The 17,512-nt window shown below is 38.4% G+C and overlaps 4 protein-coding genes across 8 annotated transcripts in view; all 4 read left to right on the top strand.

The window, feature by feature from the left end:
- LOC125801480 (gastrula zinc finger protein XlCGF49.1-like) overlaps positions 1-17,512 on the top strand; it is a 280,269-nt gene that overhangs the window by 203,439 nt on the left and 59,318 nt on the right. The window lies entirely within an intron of this gene.
- The window catches only part of LOC111197331 (NACHT, LRR and PYD domains-containing protein 12-like), a 686,367-nt gene that overhangs the window by 136,489 nt on the left and 532,366 nt on the right, over positions 1-17,512 (top strand). The gene's annotated exons all lie outside the window — the stretch shown is intronic.
- The window catches only part of LOC125801186 (zinc finger protein 665-like), a 316,241-nt gene that overhangs the window by 2,397 nt on the left and 296,332 nt on the right, over positions 1-17,512 (top strand). The window lies entirely within an intron of this gene.
- On the top strand, positions 2,696-11,298 carry LOC111197360 (gastrula zinc finger protein XlCGF49.1-like). The gene is made up of 2 exons (XM_049478312.1): positions 2,696-2,792; positions 10,057-11,298. The coding sequence occupies exon 2, from the start codon at positions 10,199-10,201 to the stop codon at positions 10,898-10,900; it is 702 nt and encodes a 233-aa protein (XP_049334269.1). The 5' UTR covers positions 2,696-2,792; positions 10,057-10,198; the 3' UTR covers positions 10,901-11,298.

Below are 17,512 nucleotides of genomic sequence, written 5' to 3' on the forward strand. Positions count from 1 at the left end.
TGATGGTGTTCTTCTTTGTCTATGGTTCAGTCGTTCTGATTAAAAATCTGTTACCATAGAGGGATATTTGGTTGTGTTGTATTACTCAAGTTTTATACTCTCTTATCTTTTCCTTATTGAGTATTATATGTTGCTGAAGGTTTTTAATCTTCAAATTTATTAAGAATATCCAAATCATTTAGTTTCTTAATTGTTTTTAATCTCTACAAACTATTATCTTGGTATTGCGTCACCTCTATATTTATTATTTGTGTTTTATTAAACTATTAAACTGCAGGTGGGGACCACAGACCACTTCTCAGAACCTATGCTGTCTGGCTGATGTTTTGGTCAGTTTTGAATGTTGGTGGTTCTTTCACACTCGTGGTAGCATGAGACGGACTCTACAACCCACACAAGTGGCTCAGGTAGTGCAGCTCATCCAGGATGGCACATCAATGCGAGCTGTGGCAAGAAGGTTTGCTGTGTCGTAGTGTCTAGAGGCTGGAGGCGCTACCAGGGGACAGGCCAGTACACCAGGAGACGTGGAGGAGGCCGTAGGAGGGCAACAACCGAGCAGCAGGACCGCTACCTCCGCCTTTGTGCAAGAAGGAACAGGAGGAGCACTGTCAGAGCCCTGCAAAATGACCTCCAGCAGGCCACAAATGTGCATGTGTCTGCACAAACGGTTAGAAACCGACTCCATGAGGATGGTATGAGGGCCAGACGTCCACAGATGGGGGTTGTGCTCACAGCCCAACACCGTGCAGGACGCTTGGCATTTGCCAGAGAACACCAGGATTGGCAAATTCGCCACTGGCGCCTTGTGCTCTTCACAGATGAAAGCAGGTTCATACTGAGCACATGACAGACGTGACAGAGTCTGGAGACGCCGTGGAGAGCGGTCTGCTGCCTGCAACATCCTTCAGCATGACCGGTTTGGCAGTGGGTCAGTAATGGTGTGGGGTGGCATTTCTTTGGAGGGCTGCACAGCCCTCCATGTGCTCACCAGAGGTAGCCTGACTGCCATTAGGTACCGAGATGAGATCCTCAGACCCCTTGTGAGACCATATGCTGGTGCGGTTGGCCCTGGGTTCCTCCTAATGCAGGACAATGCTAGACCTCATGTGGCTGGAGTGTGTCAGCAGTTCCTGCAAGATGAAGGCATTGAAGCTATGGACTGGCCCGCCCGTTCCCCAGACCTGAATCCGATTGAGCACATCTGGGACATCATGTCTCGCTCCATCCACCAACGTCACGTTGCACCACAGACTGTCCAGGAGTTGGTGGATGCTTTAGTCCAGGTCTGGGAGGAGATCCCTCAGGAGACCATCCGCCACCTCATCAGGAGCATGCCCAGGCGTTGTAGGGAGGTCATACAGGCACGTGTAGGCCACACACAATACTGAGCCTCATTTTGACTTGTTTTAAGGACATTACATTAAAGTTGGATCAGCCTGTAGTGTGTTTTTTCACTTTAATTTTGTGTGTGGCTCCAAATCCAGGCCTCCATTGGTTAATAAATTTGATTTCCATTGATGATTTTTGTGTGATTTTGTTGTCAGCACATTCAACTTTGTACAGAACAAAGTATTCAATGAGAATATTTCATTCATTCAGATCTAGGATGTGTTATTTGAGTGTTCCCTTTATTTTTTTGAGCAGTGTATATATATATATATATATATATATATATAATATAAATTATATATATAAATATATATATATATAATTTCATTATACATAGATCATTCATTGAGGATTATTTATATATTATTATTAGTGCCCCAAAATCGCAATTCTGTCTCTGTGTTTATGGGCTCAAATTGCCCACCAAGAACTTCCTGGAACTATCTGAAATCTCCATGAATCACGTGACCATCAAGGATTTTGAACTTCCCTTGTCGCGACGCTCTCTCTCTATGGCTGATGGAGAGGACCTTTGTGATTCTAGCAACACTTGGCCAGAATCCAAAAAGATTTTCTGTCAAAATAACCACCCCATTAAAATTGAATAAAAATCAGTTTTGAGTCTGAAAATAAAATACTATAAACTAGTTTGAGAAAATAAAGAGTATAAAACTAATCAAAAGCTTTTTGAAACTGAAACACATTAAATAATATAGATAATAAAAGAAAAGGTAGGAAATTGTACTAAAACTAGTGTTGCCGGAGAAGACAGTTTTGCGCTGACACTTTATTAATATATTCTGAATCAGGACACAACTATTTAATAAAAGTAGCATTATAAAGAAAAAACATTTCTTTGAGTCACTGACAGCATGTTTTATTTTAGACGAATAGTAAAAATCGGTAGCTTTTAGAAGTTTGTCTATAATATATGATGCTGGTTGTTAAATTGTGTATTTTTTTAACAATGTAAAGTTGCTTAAAAAGTGATGACAATGTTCATTTTCTTCTGTATTGTCCTGTATTTATATTCCTTATCTTTATTGCAGTGTTATTATTATTATTATTATTATTATTATTATTGTTATAATGACTGAAAGTATCAGTTAAGGGCCAGCAGGAAACTATAATTCACAGTAATGGTTTTAAGTGGGATTTATTTTTACTTTAATTTGCAATTTTTTTATTGTTTATTATTACAGTAAAATAGCAAGTTTTCTGTTAAATTAGCGAATCAAAGTTATTTAAAAAAACACTAGATAAATTCCACCTCGTACCTGACCTTCTCCTCGCTAAAATCACTTCTTTGTACATTTTATATTTTTACAAGCGGACTTTTATTTTGACGGGAAAGTCACGGATCTGTTCCTCCCGCAGCGCCGGAGGAAGAGCAGGATCAGAAGGTATGGAGAAGTTTCTCTCTCTCTCTCTCTCTGTTCTACATTCACTCCTACACCAACACCACCTTCAGCACCTTCAGCATGTGCAGCATTTACACCACCAGCACTGGATCTTCTCCGAGCTCTGCTCAGCTGTCTGACTCTGACCCACAGACTCAGGAGGGGGGTTTGAGTAGGGGGTCGCGGAGCTGGGGATGGGGGGCTTTACAGATCATACACAGGATAACGGAGCCTCACACTCCTGCCCCTCCTGCCCCCCCCTCCCCCACATCACTAATACACACCTCAGATACACAAATTTAATATGTTTAAGACATCCAGGCGTCTAATAGAACTGTATTGTTTGGAATTGCCTGCTAGCTTAGCTTAGCTAGTTATCTAGATAGCATTGGCTAGGTTAGCTAAAGGTGGCTAAACCCTTAACTTACATTCAAAATGAATGTAGCCCTCTATCTAGCTGCTGTATTATTTTAACAAAACTGCTCTTTATGTTTTTCTATATCGTCGTGGTACATTAAAAGAGCGTGGTTCTTGCTCCACACAGCTTTTTATGCACATATTTACAAAAGTATTAGCAATATTAAAATATTTTATGATGTGTTTTTATGTGGGAATAATGGTTTAATATTCATCTACAGTGGGTTATTTACCTAGCCAATGATCCCAGTGCTTTTTTAATCCAGTATCTAATGTTATTTACCTAGCCAATGACCCCAGTGCTTTTTTAATCCAGTATCTAATGTTATTTACCTAGCCAATGACCCCAGTGCTTTTTTAATCCAGTATCTAATGTTATCTAGCTGGCTAATGTTAACAGTCTAACATTTTTTCCAATGTTTTTATTTAGATATAAAACATTATCTAACAAACACAGTAAAAAAGTTAGATTACACAATTAAATACAGTCTAACCCACAACCCCCCTCCCGAAAATAAATATCTAAATAAACAGCCCCCCTTTCCAAATAAAATTAATTCAATATGTATTATATTTATAATTATCTTTTACAATATATGTAATTTTTGCTGTTGGAAGGTTCTGCAACATTTGACTTCTTCAATGTGAAATATTTGGTTTTGTAATTTTTGTCCAAATTTGTGAACATGTCTAACAGAATAATCTCATACTTAGAGTAATTATTTTGATATAAATTACTCATTTGCCTCTCTTACTTCTTCCCAGAAAACTTACATTTTTGTACATTGCCAAACACAGTGAAACAGGGTTCATTTAGAATCTGTGCATTTAGTGCAGACATCTGAAACATTACTATTATAGAAATTTAATTTCAAAGGCTTTATATAAGTTTGAATTAACCATTTATGGGTCAATTTAGGTTATTTAAAGTGTCAAAATATCATGTGGTGCGACCGTCCCACCATGACTATTGTTTTGAAATTACTCCTAACCTATATATTTTATTTTTTTGCCCTTTTCGGCATGATTTTTAAATTGTTTTTTAGTCCTGTAATTTTACTTCCATCGTAATATACAAGCAAATTTTGTCCGATAGTCTCCATTTTATAGAATATCATGTTGTGCGACCATCAAGAAACTACTACTTTGGGACCTTTATTTTTTAAAACCAATTTAAATACAGGAAGTTACATAATTTACCAGTTTGCCAGGGACCTGTGGAAGCTGCAAGCAAGTTTATAACGCTCTGTTCTATTTGATAAAAAAATAACCTTTTTAACAGCTGGTATGTAGTTGCCACATTTGGATATCATGTGGTACGACCTCAAAAAACTAAAGAATATTAAGTTATTTCTACAAATATATATTTTGATTATGAATTTCTTAGTGAACTTTTGTGGGAAGTTAGCTTATTTTGTTAAGGTGGCTAATTCTCTGCCTGTAAATTCTGACTGAACTTGAAAACATCATGTGGTGCGACCAAATGTCATGTGGTGCGACCATTGCAGAGTGTTTTCCATGATAGATTTATGGGATAGATTGTTACATTTTGTGCTTTTATATTTAGTTGATGAAATGTATACATAAAGTACTATATTTTACTTTTTAAAAATATTTTAATGCAATTTGAGTGATTTTGAGTCAAAATTACAGATAATGTTTAATCTTTGTAAAATATAATTTAAACAATGCAAAAAAAAAAAAAAAATCAAGCATGTTAATCTATTTTACCAGATGCCCCTGTCAAGCAAAGTAAAAAACGCTCGCCATAGGTAGCGTGTTAATTACAAACCTGCAGCAATCAGACTTGTATAAGATGCTGGCCAAAAAATCAGGGTCAACTATTACTTGCCATTGAGAGTGTTCAGAAATATAATGTAATGATTCCAGGCAAATTAACAACTGTTAGGGGCACCTTAAAATTCACCAAGTTTTGTCCTCAGATGCTGCACAAATTAGTTATAGGGAGGTGTAGAGCTCCCTAACCCCCCCCACCCCCCAAAAAAAAAAATTATTCAATAAAAAAAAACTAAAATAAACTACAGATGCTAAAGAAATGGTTAAAAACTAGTTTTTATTTATTTAGTTTTTGTAACAATTGAGAACATCTTGTAACTTAAAAAAAAAATGTCCAACATAGTTTAGGTACTGACACAATGCACCCTCAAACCAGGTTTATTCAATTCTAGAATTAAATGTTCCTAAAAAAGCCATAATATTCGCTGCACTGACAACACATCATAATACATATGTTTTACACATATTACATTGTGATGAGATTTTTGTAAACAAAAACAAAAAACAAAAACTCATAAAAATTGGTGTTCTTGAGAAATCTTTGCTATTTTAATTGAATCTGGTTTAAATCAGATCTCTGAGTGGTCCAGCGGGCTAAGTGCTAGTTCGAAACCCAGTCATGCAGCTTGCCATCAGCTGCTGGAGCCATGAGAGAGCAAAATTGGCCTTGCTCTCTCTGGGTGGTTACAGTAGATGGTGCTCTTTCCTCTCATCAGCCCTAGGGTGATGTGGAACAGCACAAGCCTGCATCTGTGAGCAGAACCAAGTCGCTGTGCTTTCCTCCAAGCGTTAGCACTGTGATGCTACTCGAAAAATGCTGCATCAGCAGCAGTTCAAAAAGAGGCAGAGTAATAGGGGAAGTCTGAATGAGTGAGTTGGTTAATAGGTCATGTAAATTAGGGACAAATTGGGAAAAAAAAAAGAAAATAATTCTGGTTTTGTATGGAATTCTGTTTTTGTATTTATTTATTTTATTTCATTTATTGTATATAAAATATATTAAGGAAATGTATTAATTTTAACATAAATCACAGTCGCATCACATGACATTTTGTAAGGCCAAGGCCAATTCTTCTATAATATATAAAAATACACTAAAATCACTTAATCTAAAATTTTAATGAGTTTATGTGAACAATTGCTAAAGATTCTCTTAATTTTTGTATTTTAAAATTGGCATGTTGAAAATCCTTATACGTCATTGACTTTTTAGAAAAATCATTGTATATCCAGATATGTTTTAACATCATAGCTACACCCCACTGCAGGAACTCAAAAATCCTCCCCAGCAAGACGGAGGGGGGTGGGGCTTCCTTACTAGACCACTGCGCTCCACAAAACCAGCGAGCTGATTCACGGTTTCTCCTGAAAGGCAGAACTTTATCCATGGCTCCATGATTAGCGTTAAGAGACTTTCCATTTACACATGGCCAGTGGCATTTATCATCATTAATAATACAGCTGAGCGAAACGATTCGGGGCTGCTGGAAAATTATTCGGGGCTGAAGCCCAGGCTAGGCGATGCCCCAGGTTGGAAAGCAGGTTGCAGTTCTCGAAAGAGGCAAACTTACAGATTGTTTGAGCTCAAAGGAGCTCTGGCACAGACACGAGAGGACCGCTATTCCTCCTATTACACCTCAATGTAGCGGTGCAGTGAGTCTGAAGCTGTAATTTTACTTTTTTTAAAAGTTCAATCAAGGAAATCCTTCCTAGTGTGCCTTTAAATAAAGATACTCAGGGAAATGGAAAACGAGTATTTTCTGAAGACCAACTTTGAGTCTTTTACCCAGAACTAAAAAAAGGGAAAAAACACGAGAATACCCCAAAAGAAGGGGAAACAAAAAGCTGCCCCAGGGGAACACCCAAGGAGGCTTTAAAATAAAACCTAGAATATTTGTCTTTCTTTCTTTCAAACTAAGAAAGTTCTCAGCTTCTTGTGAGACCGGAATAGAATACAGACTGTCTGAACAGTGGGCGGTCCTTATAAAGGCACTAAGCAGGTGTCCGCCTGATTATTGCAAGTGGCAAAATGTACAGTACAGAAGCTTTTATGGGAATATAAAGATGTACCATTACTCATGGGCGTTACTCACAGCTTTAAAAGACAGTCTTTTCCTATATCGCCCGCAGCTGTGCGCAATCTGAGTCCTATTTCATCACTCACACTCGCCGAGGCATCAGCTGTTGTGTGAAGACCCTCTCGTGTGAAGACCAACGCGGGTAAAGACCTGCGAGTCTATCTGCGCGAGTCCACCGACAAGGCAGCCCGTCCCACTGCTTCCTAAAATGTGCTCCTATCACATACCTGTAGTCACCGGTACTCACGGAAGGCGAAAAAACACACACAGGCGCCAGGATCATACTAACCTGCGTCCACTAAAACAAACCACGCCCACTACTACCTCATTCTCTGTTGGGCTGTGGAACTGCCAGTCGGCTGTTAACAAAGCAGACTTTATCGCCTCTTATGCAAATCATCTGGCCTTACAACTGCTGGCCCTGACTGAAACTTGGATTAAACCTGAAAACACTGTTACTCCGGCGGCTCTCTCCAATAATTATTCCTTCTCTCATACTTCTCGTCTCTTAGGACGAGGACGTGGAACTGGCCTATTAATCGCTAATGGCTTAAAACATAAAACATTAAAACTTAAAACATTACATCTCGAGCCATTAGCTCAAGCAAACCGCAGCCATGGCTAAAAAATAACTCACTCAGGGAACTACGCTCCAAACTCCGAGCTGTCGAAAGAAAATGGCAAAAAAAAAACAAAAAAAAAAACAAGCAGACCTAAAAAACTACCAACTGCTCCTGGCTTCCTTCTCAGCCAGCATCACGACTGCTAAAGCTGAATTTTATCACAATAAATTCAGCTCCCTCACAGACTCCCGGAAATTATTTGCTACATTTAAATCACTACTCAACCCTCCTCCTCCTCCGGCTACATGCCTTACGGCTGAAACACTTGCCTCATTCTTTACTGGGAAAGTGGCAGCTATCAGCAACCTGTTTACTGATGTAACATGTAGCAGTCCTACTACATGCTCTGCAGCCCTGTGTCCCTCCACCGAAGGCGTTGCGCTCTCCTCATTCACTCCTCTCACTGAGAACGAGACACTGGCTCTCCTAACGTGTAGCCGTCCTACTACGTGTCCGCTTGACCCAATTCCCTCAAACCTACTACAAACCATCGCACCTGCAATCATTCCGGCTATCACTCACAGGATCAATGCCTCTTTAACTTCTGGTGTTTTCCCAACTGCTTTCAAACAAGCATGTGACACCACTGCTTAAAAAGCCTTCTCTCAACCCCGCCCAGGTTGATAGCTACAGACCAGTCTCACTACTACCCTTTCTCTCTAAAACACTCTAGAGAGCAGTTTTAAATCAGGTCTCTGGCTTCCTCTCCCAGAATGACCTCCTGGACCAGAACCAATCTGGATTCAAAAAAGGACACTCTTCCGAGACGGCTCTGTTGTCTGTGACTGAAGCGTTAAAAACTGCTAGAGCTGCTGGACCTCTCGGCCGCCTTCCAAACGTTCAACCACGACTTCCTCCTAACTATACTCTCAAACATGGGGATCACAGACAGTGTGCTGTCATGGTTTAGATCATACCTCACTGGGCGCTCGTTCATGGTGTCATGGCAAGGACAGCTGTCCTCAGCCCACTCCCCATCTACTGGGGTTCACCCAGGGTTCGGTACTGGGTCCCCTTCTCTTCTCAATATACAACGCCTCTCTTGGTCAGGTTATCGACTCGCATGGCTTTTCCTACCATTGCTTTGCTGATGACACCCAGCTATACCTGTCATTCTCACCTGAAGATCACTCAATATCTGCATGGATATCGCAGTGTCTCACTGACATATCCTCATGGATGAAGGAGCATCACCTTCAATTAAATCTCTCAAAGACTGAACTTCTGGTCATACCAACAAAACCATCTTTTCAACACAACTTCTCTATAACCATCGACTCTCTCTCTCTCTCTCTCACCGACAAAGGTCGCTAGGAACCTGGGTGTTATGCTTGATGACCAGCTCTCCTTCACACACCATGTGGCCTCAGTTGCTCGATCCTGCCGCTTTGCACTTTATAACATCAGGAAAATTAGACCGTTCCTGACGCAACAGGCCACCCAACTCCTTGTACAAGCAGTCGTCATCTCACGCCTCGACTACTGCAATGCCCTACTAACTGACCTCCCGGCCTGTGTAGTAAAACCACTCCAAATGATCCAGAATGCAGCAGCACGTCTGGTCTTCACCCAGCCAAAATGGGCACGTCACCCCGCTGCTCATTGAGCTCCACTGGCTACCAGTTTATGCTCGCATCAAATTCAAAACTCTTACAATCGCCTACAAGGTGATGACAGAACAGCTCCTTCCTACCTGCACTCACTCCTGAAGGCTTACACTACCTCCCGGCCGCTGCACTCCTCCAATGAACGTCACCTCGCTTTACCAAACACTCACACAAAGCAATCCAGACTGTTCTCATACAGAGTTCCCCAATGGTGGAACAAACTACCTTCCACTACCAGATCAGGAGAATCTCTCGCTATTGTTGTAGAAAAGAAAATGTGAGGTGGGCTACCCCCACCTACGTCACTATCATCAATAAACTGCTGAAGACAGAGCTCTTCAAAGAGCACTTACTCTCCTAACACCTCTAACTAACTACCTTCTAGTACCATATCAGGAGAATCTCATTATCTTTAATAAACTCCTGAAGACAGAGCTCTTCAAAGAGCACTTACTCTCTTAACACCTCTAACACACTAACTACTTCTAACCTCATTTCCTTCTTCCTCTCCTTCATTTCTCTATCCCTTTATTTCCCTTCGACCTCCTTTAAGCCCTATCTAACTCTTAATTTCTATTACTTTTGTACTTGACTATTGTAAGTCGCTTTGGACAAAAGTGTCTGCCAAATGTAATGTAATGTAATGTACCAGTAGTTTTGTCAATATGATTTAGGCAGTTATCTTTAATTAATTGACCTGCTTTTATTTTATTATTCAATTGCATTTTTCTTTGTTTTTTTCCAGAAATTAAAATATTCTCCTGAAATTCATCACCAACAACCAGGATATTTAACTAAGAGGAATGTTAAACTGCTGAAAGAGGTGAAGCAGAAGCCTTCCAGAAGAATCTCCAGAACACGCAGAAATTGCTTGCTACATTTCCGACATGGAGAAACATCAGCACTCTGTCAAGAGTTTTACTAAACAGAGTGATCTCAAAAATCACCAGCGCATTCACACAGGAGAGAAATCATATCACTGCTCAGACTGTGGGAAGAGTTTTACTACACCGAGTGCTCTCAAAACACACCAGCGCATTCACTCAGGAGAGAAACCATATTACTGCTCAGACTGTGGGAAGAGTTTTACTCAACAGAGTACTCTCCAAATACACCAGCGCATTCACACAGGAGAGAAACCATATTACTGCTCAGACTGTGGGAAGAGTTTTACTACACAGAGTAATCTCAAAACACACCAGCGCATTCACACAGGAGAGAAACCGTATCACTGCTCAGACTGTGGGAAGAGTTTTAGTCGACAGAGTAATCTCAAAAATCACCAGCGCATTCACACAGGAGAGAAACCGTATTACTGCTCAGACTGTGGGAAAAGTTTTACTGAACAGAGTACTCTCAAAATACACCAGCGCATTCACACAGGAGTAAAACCATATTACTGCTTAGAGTGTGAGAAGTGTTTTTCTACAGAGAGTCATCTCAAATATCACCAGCGCATTCACTCAGGAGAGAAACCGTATCACTGCTCAGACTGTGGGAAGAGTTTTAATCATCAGAGTCGTCTCAAAAAACACCAGCGCATTCACACAGGAGAGAAAACAATCCCAAATCTGTTCCACAGCAATTAAAAGTGCAAATCTTAAATCTTTCGGACAGAACACCTTATCCTACACAAATGTTTCACTTTGTCTCTTGGGACACGTTCCACCAGTGGATATAGCGGGATATTTGGTTGTTGTATTACTCAAGTTTTATTCTATTTTTCTTATTAGTAGTGATGGGTAGATGAGGCGCCATGAAGCGTTTCAACCCATAGGGAACCTGTATTGAAACTGTGTCGAAACTGTGTCATGAATACTCACACCTACTGGACCTTAAAAATCACTATAGGCAACCTAGTTGACGGACTAATTTTATTACCTAGTTTATACAAAATATGCTTTGAGTAATTTTATTTTATTGTATATAATATTATTTCATATATTCAGTTACATTTAAAATATCAATAAATAACGTGAACATGTAACTCTAAGTGAATGTGTTTGGACTGAGGATGCTTTTGGACTGTCTTTTTTTTCTTTGTCTGCTGTGATCCGCCCCCCCATGCCGGAGCGCAGAGGAGCTGTAGTCTGCCCAGCAGAGCTCGTATATTATTGTCCATAGTTTCTGTTTTACTGGCCAAACTGTTGGTTCAAAGTTCGGTTCTTCTATCTATAATACACCTAGATCTGTGTGACATAATCTGTCCCTAAACCTGAAAAGTCTGATTTTTGAAATGCATCATATAATTTAGACTTCATCTTAAATCATGTAAATGAATTGGTTTGGGTGTAAAAATTGGTTTATCAGGCTACAACAGTAGTAAAATATGTGAATAAAATAGTTTACAAATGTGAAATAAATATCCGAAAAGAACTGCTGTAAACTCATTTATCATTAATCTGATTGGTTAGATTGTCATATAACTTTGCTAATAGACTCATTACTACACCCTTCTCAAAATCAGTAGAAGGAGAAATGCAGTCCTATAGCACCTGAAAAACGCAGAGTATTGCTTTGAATTAGTTGCTGTTTTTTTTTTTTGTTAAAGGACCACTATAGGACCACCGGGTTTTGTGTTTGTTTTGTCCTCTGACTCCTCCTGCTGCTCCTTCCCCAACACTAACTCTGCCCACTGAGGTTGCCAGCACTACAGCAGTGCCACACAGCAAAGGAGCTAGCAGAGCTGGTTCAGTTAAACCTCAGCTGCTACACAGTTTAAAAAGCCTCAGCATGTCTCAAAAAATGCTCAGTGACCAAAGCAGAAATATAACAAGAGTGAATACTGGCAGTGAGTTCGAACGGTGGAGACATAGAGCTCAAAAAACAGAAGACCGACCCAGAGCTGCTACTTTTCTCCTGAACAGATAAGCTAACTGGCTAGCTAATGGTCGCGGAGGTACACCGTGGAGATTGCTTGGTCAGACAGGTCCGGCACACTGCAGAGCCTCGGTCCGTTTTAGAAGAGTTTAGAATTGCTGTATTTCTCCTCTCCTCTCGCTCGTACTCTCCACCCCTCCTACTAGTCTTAACGTTGTGTAGTGTTGTAAAAATGAAAATGAAAGATGGGTCCAAACCCACCCCTCATCCGGGGTACAACTCCCCTACGTGTTCGTTTGATAGAGAGAGTCGCAGACAGGTGGAGTGAAGTTGAAAGCAAACCAAGTATTTATTACAAAGTACTGAATTCAGGAGAACCCACACATGAAAGACAGTCTAAGAGCCGTCCCAGTATAAGTTCTGACCCCCTCTGATCTGACTCCATGTTTATACCCCAAATGACGTGAAACCTGCTGAAGATGCGTTGCTGATGATTAGCTCATGTTAATATGCATAATTTCACGTGTTAGTACTCAAGTTTCACAGGTCTGACCGGACCACTAGTGTTTGGCCTTGACTGTGTCCAGCCGGACAGTAGAGACCGACCGATATGGGTTTTTCTAAGGCTGATGCCGATACCGATCATTAGTGGTCAGAGTCAGCCGATGGCCGATGTGACCTGCCGATTTTTAGGGCCGATATGCTATCATATTATACTTATTTGGCATGCTTAAAATCATACTAGTAAGAGGAGGCACAACAGTTGTAAACTTCACACAATTTATTGAAAATTGAACAATAAAAAAATTTAACATGAATTAAATATAAAATAAATAAATAACCAACTGTCTTAAATATTCAATATAGAATCAAAATAAAAATAAATATGAAAAAATATATTAGTGCTGCAAACACACTAGTAACAAAGGGCATAGTAGCAACAAAAAATAATGTTTAACATTAAAGGTTAGCATTTTATAGTGACTTTAATGTTACTATATCACTATATGTTAATAAAAAAAATATTAATTTTATTTAGATTGTATTATCCATAACATTTTATTTTATTCATTATATAACATATGTTCTATATACACTATATATTCATGTTTATAGTAGAAATATTATGTTGGCTATTATATAAAATTTACTGTAGGGGCCTACTAATTAACAAATGTATGACTTGTTGCAGTCTGTTAGTCTATTAATTATTCATTTTAATATGTTTAACAGAGTGCAAGAAGACTTCCATAATGTGACAACCAGTGTTGGGCACGTTACTTTGAAAAAGTAATTAGTTATAGTTACTAGTTACTTCTCCAAAAAAGTAACTGAGTTACTAACGGAGTTACTCCACTATAAAAGTAACTAGTTACCAGTAAAAGTAACTATTGCGTTACTTCGCCCTGTAAAAATAAATAAATAAAGAATAAATAAAGAAAATAAATGATGTAATTACTATTATTATTAGAAAAATAACAAACAAAAATAAACCCAAAATGTTGACAAAAATATAGTCTAACGAATAAAAAAAAAATAAGAAACGAAAAACTCCACAGGACCAAAGAAAATTACTAAGACATGTAATACTGAAAAAAAAAAACGGAAAAAAACAAATACACGTCTGGGGATAAAAATTAAACAAACCAAACCACACTCAAAGAAATAAATGTATATATAAACAAAACAAAAGAATGGACAAAAACAACAATCCGTTAAAAAAACTCATTTAAATCCATTAAAAAACTCATTTAAAACAATCACAGGCTTTTTGCGCAGAATAATAAAAGTTTCGGTTAGTTTCAGTTTCAAATCATGAAAACAGCTCACCAAAACCTCAACCTATCCTTTATATTTGACAATATTTGATTAACTTACAGGTCCTAACTTATTTTTATTTAACTGAACTGAGTTGTAAATTATTTATAGCCTGCGTTGAATTCAGCTCCTCGCTGCGAAAGAGAGAGAGAGAGAGGCGCAGCGCATTTTGCCTGATTTCTCTTTATTAATTAACAGTACATTTGTTGGCTTTAGTAAGTTTAATAACATTAATTTTAGTATACTTGTCAGATCTTATTTATAAAAACTTTTTTTAGAAGACAGAGGTTATTCTGCGCGCAATGCCGCGCAGCTGCGCCAAGCACCACTTTGCGTGCCTGACATTTCAGAGCGCTGGACGAGATTTTAATTCATGAATTAATATATTTAATATTTTAATAAATTTGCCCTGGTGATAAGAAACGAATGCTAACATATAGCGTTATATTTCTGTGTATTTCAAATGTTTTAAGTTTTATATAATTGACGGGCAGCACCACGCGCCAGATTGACAATGTGCTTTGTTTTTCAGATATAAAAGTGAAATTCAGTTAAATAATAGCAAAGTTAACTAAAATAAATTTATGTTCAGTCAAAATTATTTTCTCTTTTAATTTTCCATTTCAAAACTCCAGCATTTGAGTGAGAATAAGCATCTGTTGAAATTTTTAAACAGCAGAATGCCTAGTTACAGTTATTTAGTCTGTGTACTAAACATAAATATAAATCCTTATAACTGACAGAAATAAATATAACTAATAATAATTTATAGTTACAGTGCAGATTTTTAAGTATATATATATTTTCATAGTTGATTGCTGAAGGCTCTGGGTGTGGTTTATTTTTATGTGGTAAAGATGTGATGGTATGGAGTATTTTGGAGCGCAGGGTGAGCAATCGTGCTAAGCTTTTTTCCGCCGCCAAGATAAAAACACGCCAGAAATTTACCTCAACACACATCATTTCCAGACCACCACGCCCATCGGTGTTAATATATTCCAAAGTCCAACGCTATTTTAAGGACGCGTGCAAGGCCTAAAAATAGACTGTTGACGGGTGGCAAAGCGCCACGCTACACGCCTTGTTCGGGGTGTATGATAGGGCTCTTTGTCTGTATGCGCAAAGTTAAAAAAGTTCATTCAGCTGCTAAAGTAACGTGCAGTAACGGAGTGTCGAAAATGGTAACGGCGTTATAGTTACAGTCAGAGTTAGTTAGATTACTCCTTACTGAAAAAAGTAACAGCGTTAGTAACGCCGTTTATTTTAACGCCGTTACTCCCAACACTGGTGACAACTTTAGATAGTTACTCCAAAACGGCAAAGCTCATTTCTTCTTCAACTCCATGCAGTTGAAAACGAATGGACATGGGAGGACAATGTTATAAAATGTTCACATTAGGGCTGCAGCTATTATTTTACAAAAATGGGTGACGTTTAAATTAAGAATAAAATTATAAATAATGCAAAAACAGACAGGTGCTGTAATTTAAATATAGCTTTATCTGTTTTTTTTTTCTTCTTCAAATGAGCTCCTTAGCCAGAGAAACGCGTCTCATCAGCTGTACTGGAGGTTCGGTGCGTGAGCGGAAAATGAGTTGAGAAAGCTGAAGAGCGCGGACTTTATAGGTTCAGGATAAAATGAGCTTTTATCAGAAAAGTCTGGAGGGGGTTCTAAAGTAGAACCCGACAAAACAGAAAATTCTGCTCATCGTTTCATTTAATATCTAACAGCGCAAACCGCTTTAAACGGGTGAGTTTTACAGCAGAACAGCAGGAGGCGGCATGATTTAATGTCTGTTTGTAGTGAAGGAAAAAGAGATGTTTTATTTTAACTCCATTATTTTAGAAACTATTTGTTTTATTAATTCGTTTACAATAAAGCTTATTTATATATAAGGAGAAGTACAGTCCTCTAATAATCCTGACTAACCAGTAATTATTATTTCAGCGCAGCTGATGCTGCGAATATCCTTAAACAGTTTTAGTCCTGCCCTTTTTCATTTCGTCTAAAAATAATTTAAATACTGAAAATATCAAGTGTTAATTTTATTTACTTAGATTTTCGTTTCTGAAGAAGAGACGTCAGTTATTTTATACTAGAGCTTATAGATAGGGCTTGCCTTGCATAGTCAGGGCGCATTCCAAATGCACTCCTGCCATCAACGCTAAGCATAGTTTCGTTTGGAGAGAAATGCTACAACACCGATGCAGTTGAAATTCTATTCTTTTTCAGTAAATGAAGCAACATCACAGATTACTAATCATGAGAGAAAATATAGACTTTGGGACACTGGATTGTAAAAATGGATGCCTTACCCGTTGAAAGTCTTGCTCACTCTTGAAACCTTGCGCTGCGTTCCAAGTAGCTGCCCGCAGATGTGCCGGATTAAAATCGGCGCGGCCAAATAAGAAAATCGGCCGATGCCGATTGATAAAAAAAATAACAAAAATCGGCCGATTAAATCGGCTGGCCGATCGATCGGTCGGCCTCTAATACACTCAGTATCAAACTCAGTAACTACTGCCTATTTTTATTTACCTGTGTGATAGTCCTTTTATTGTGTTTTATATTTTCTATTATTTTATTTGATTTCTGCAAACATAGAGAAGGGAAAGAATAGATAGAACTCAGGCCCTTATTTCTTCCAATTAACTGGGGATAGGGGTTACATAAGCAATACCTAAAAATAATCAAAGAAAAGAAAGAAGCTAAAAATAAATGTGGAAAAATAGCTAAAACAAACCAGCATTAAAAACTAAAAGGTTAACTAAAAAAATAAAGAAACTGAAAACATACCAAAGATCATAAAGATCACCTTGAAGGTGGTTAGAGACTAGAAGTTTAAAATGATTTAGTGACACCAGCGAGCTGAGCTTTAGAGTTTCCTGTAGTGAATTCCAGCTCGCTGGTTCACTGTAATGAAAAGCAGATTTTCTCAGTTCAGTTAAAACTTTCGATGATCCAGTTACTGTAGTGAGTCTGGTAGGTTGTGTTATTTTTAATAAGTTTTTGTGAGATGTTTTGAAGGATGGCATATGGTGAGGAAGTTCTTTTTAAAACGAAAATAAACCAGTGTGTTCCCGGTGCACAGCAAGAGAAGACCATCCAACTTTTTTATAGAGTGAACAGTGATGTGTACCAGTAATGAATCTTAGCGCCGCATGATATACAAAATGTAGTGGTTTGAGTGTAGTTGCTTAGATAAAAACGTTGCTTCCACAATTTTTTTCTTGTGTGCATTGGAAAGCATGATTTATTTCTATATTGGAAGCCGAGTTTTTGCCTTAGCTTACCTGAAAGCTTGTTAATATGGTGCTTAAAAGTAAATTTGTCATCTAGCCATATGCCAAGGTGCTTATATTCATTAACTCTTTCCACATTAGAACCCTTTAAAGTTGTAGTTTTAAGAGTATAGTTGTAAAGGTGCACGGTGTAGTCCACCTTGGCTGTGGGTGGAGATACAACCTATCTGATACAAATGTTCAAAGCATGCCTACCTAAATTAAAATAAAAACATGCGCTGTAACAAATGGAAATCAAAAATTAGTTCACAGAGCGATAG

Source organism: Astyanax mexicanus, chromosome 4, assembly GCF_023375975.1.
Source record: "Astyanax mexicanus isolate ESR-SI-001 chromosome 4, AstMex3_surface, whole genome shotgun sequence".
Taxonomy (NCBI): domain Eukaryota; kingdom Metazoa; phylum Chordata; class Actinopteri; order Characiformes; family Acestrorhamphidae; genus Astyanax; species Astyanax mexicanus.

Bases quoted from the DNA above. Each gene is read 5' to 3' on its own strand.
- LOC111197360 (XM_049478312.1), top strand. From the start codon at position 10,199: ATGGAGAAACATCAGCACTCTGTCAAGAGTTTTACTAAACAGAGTGAT.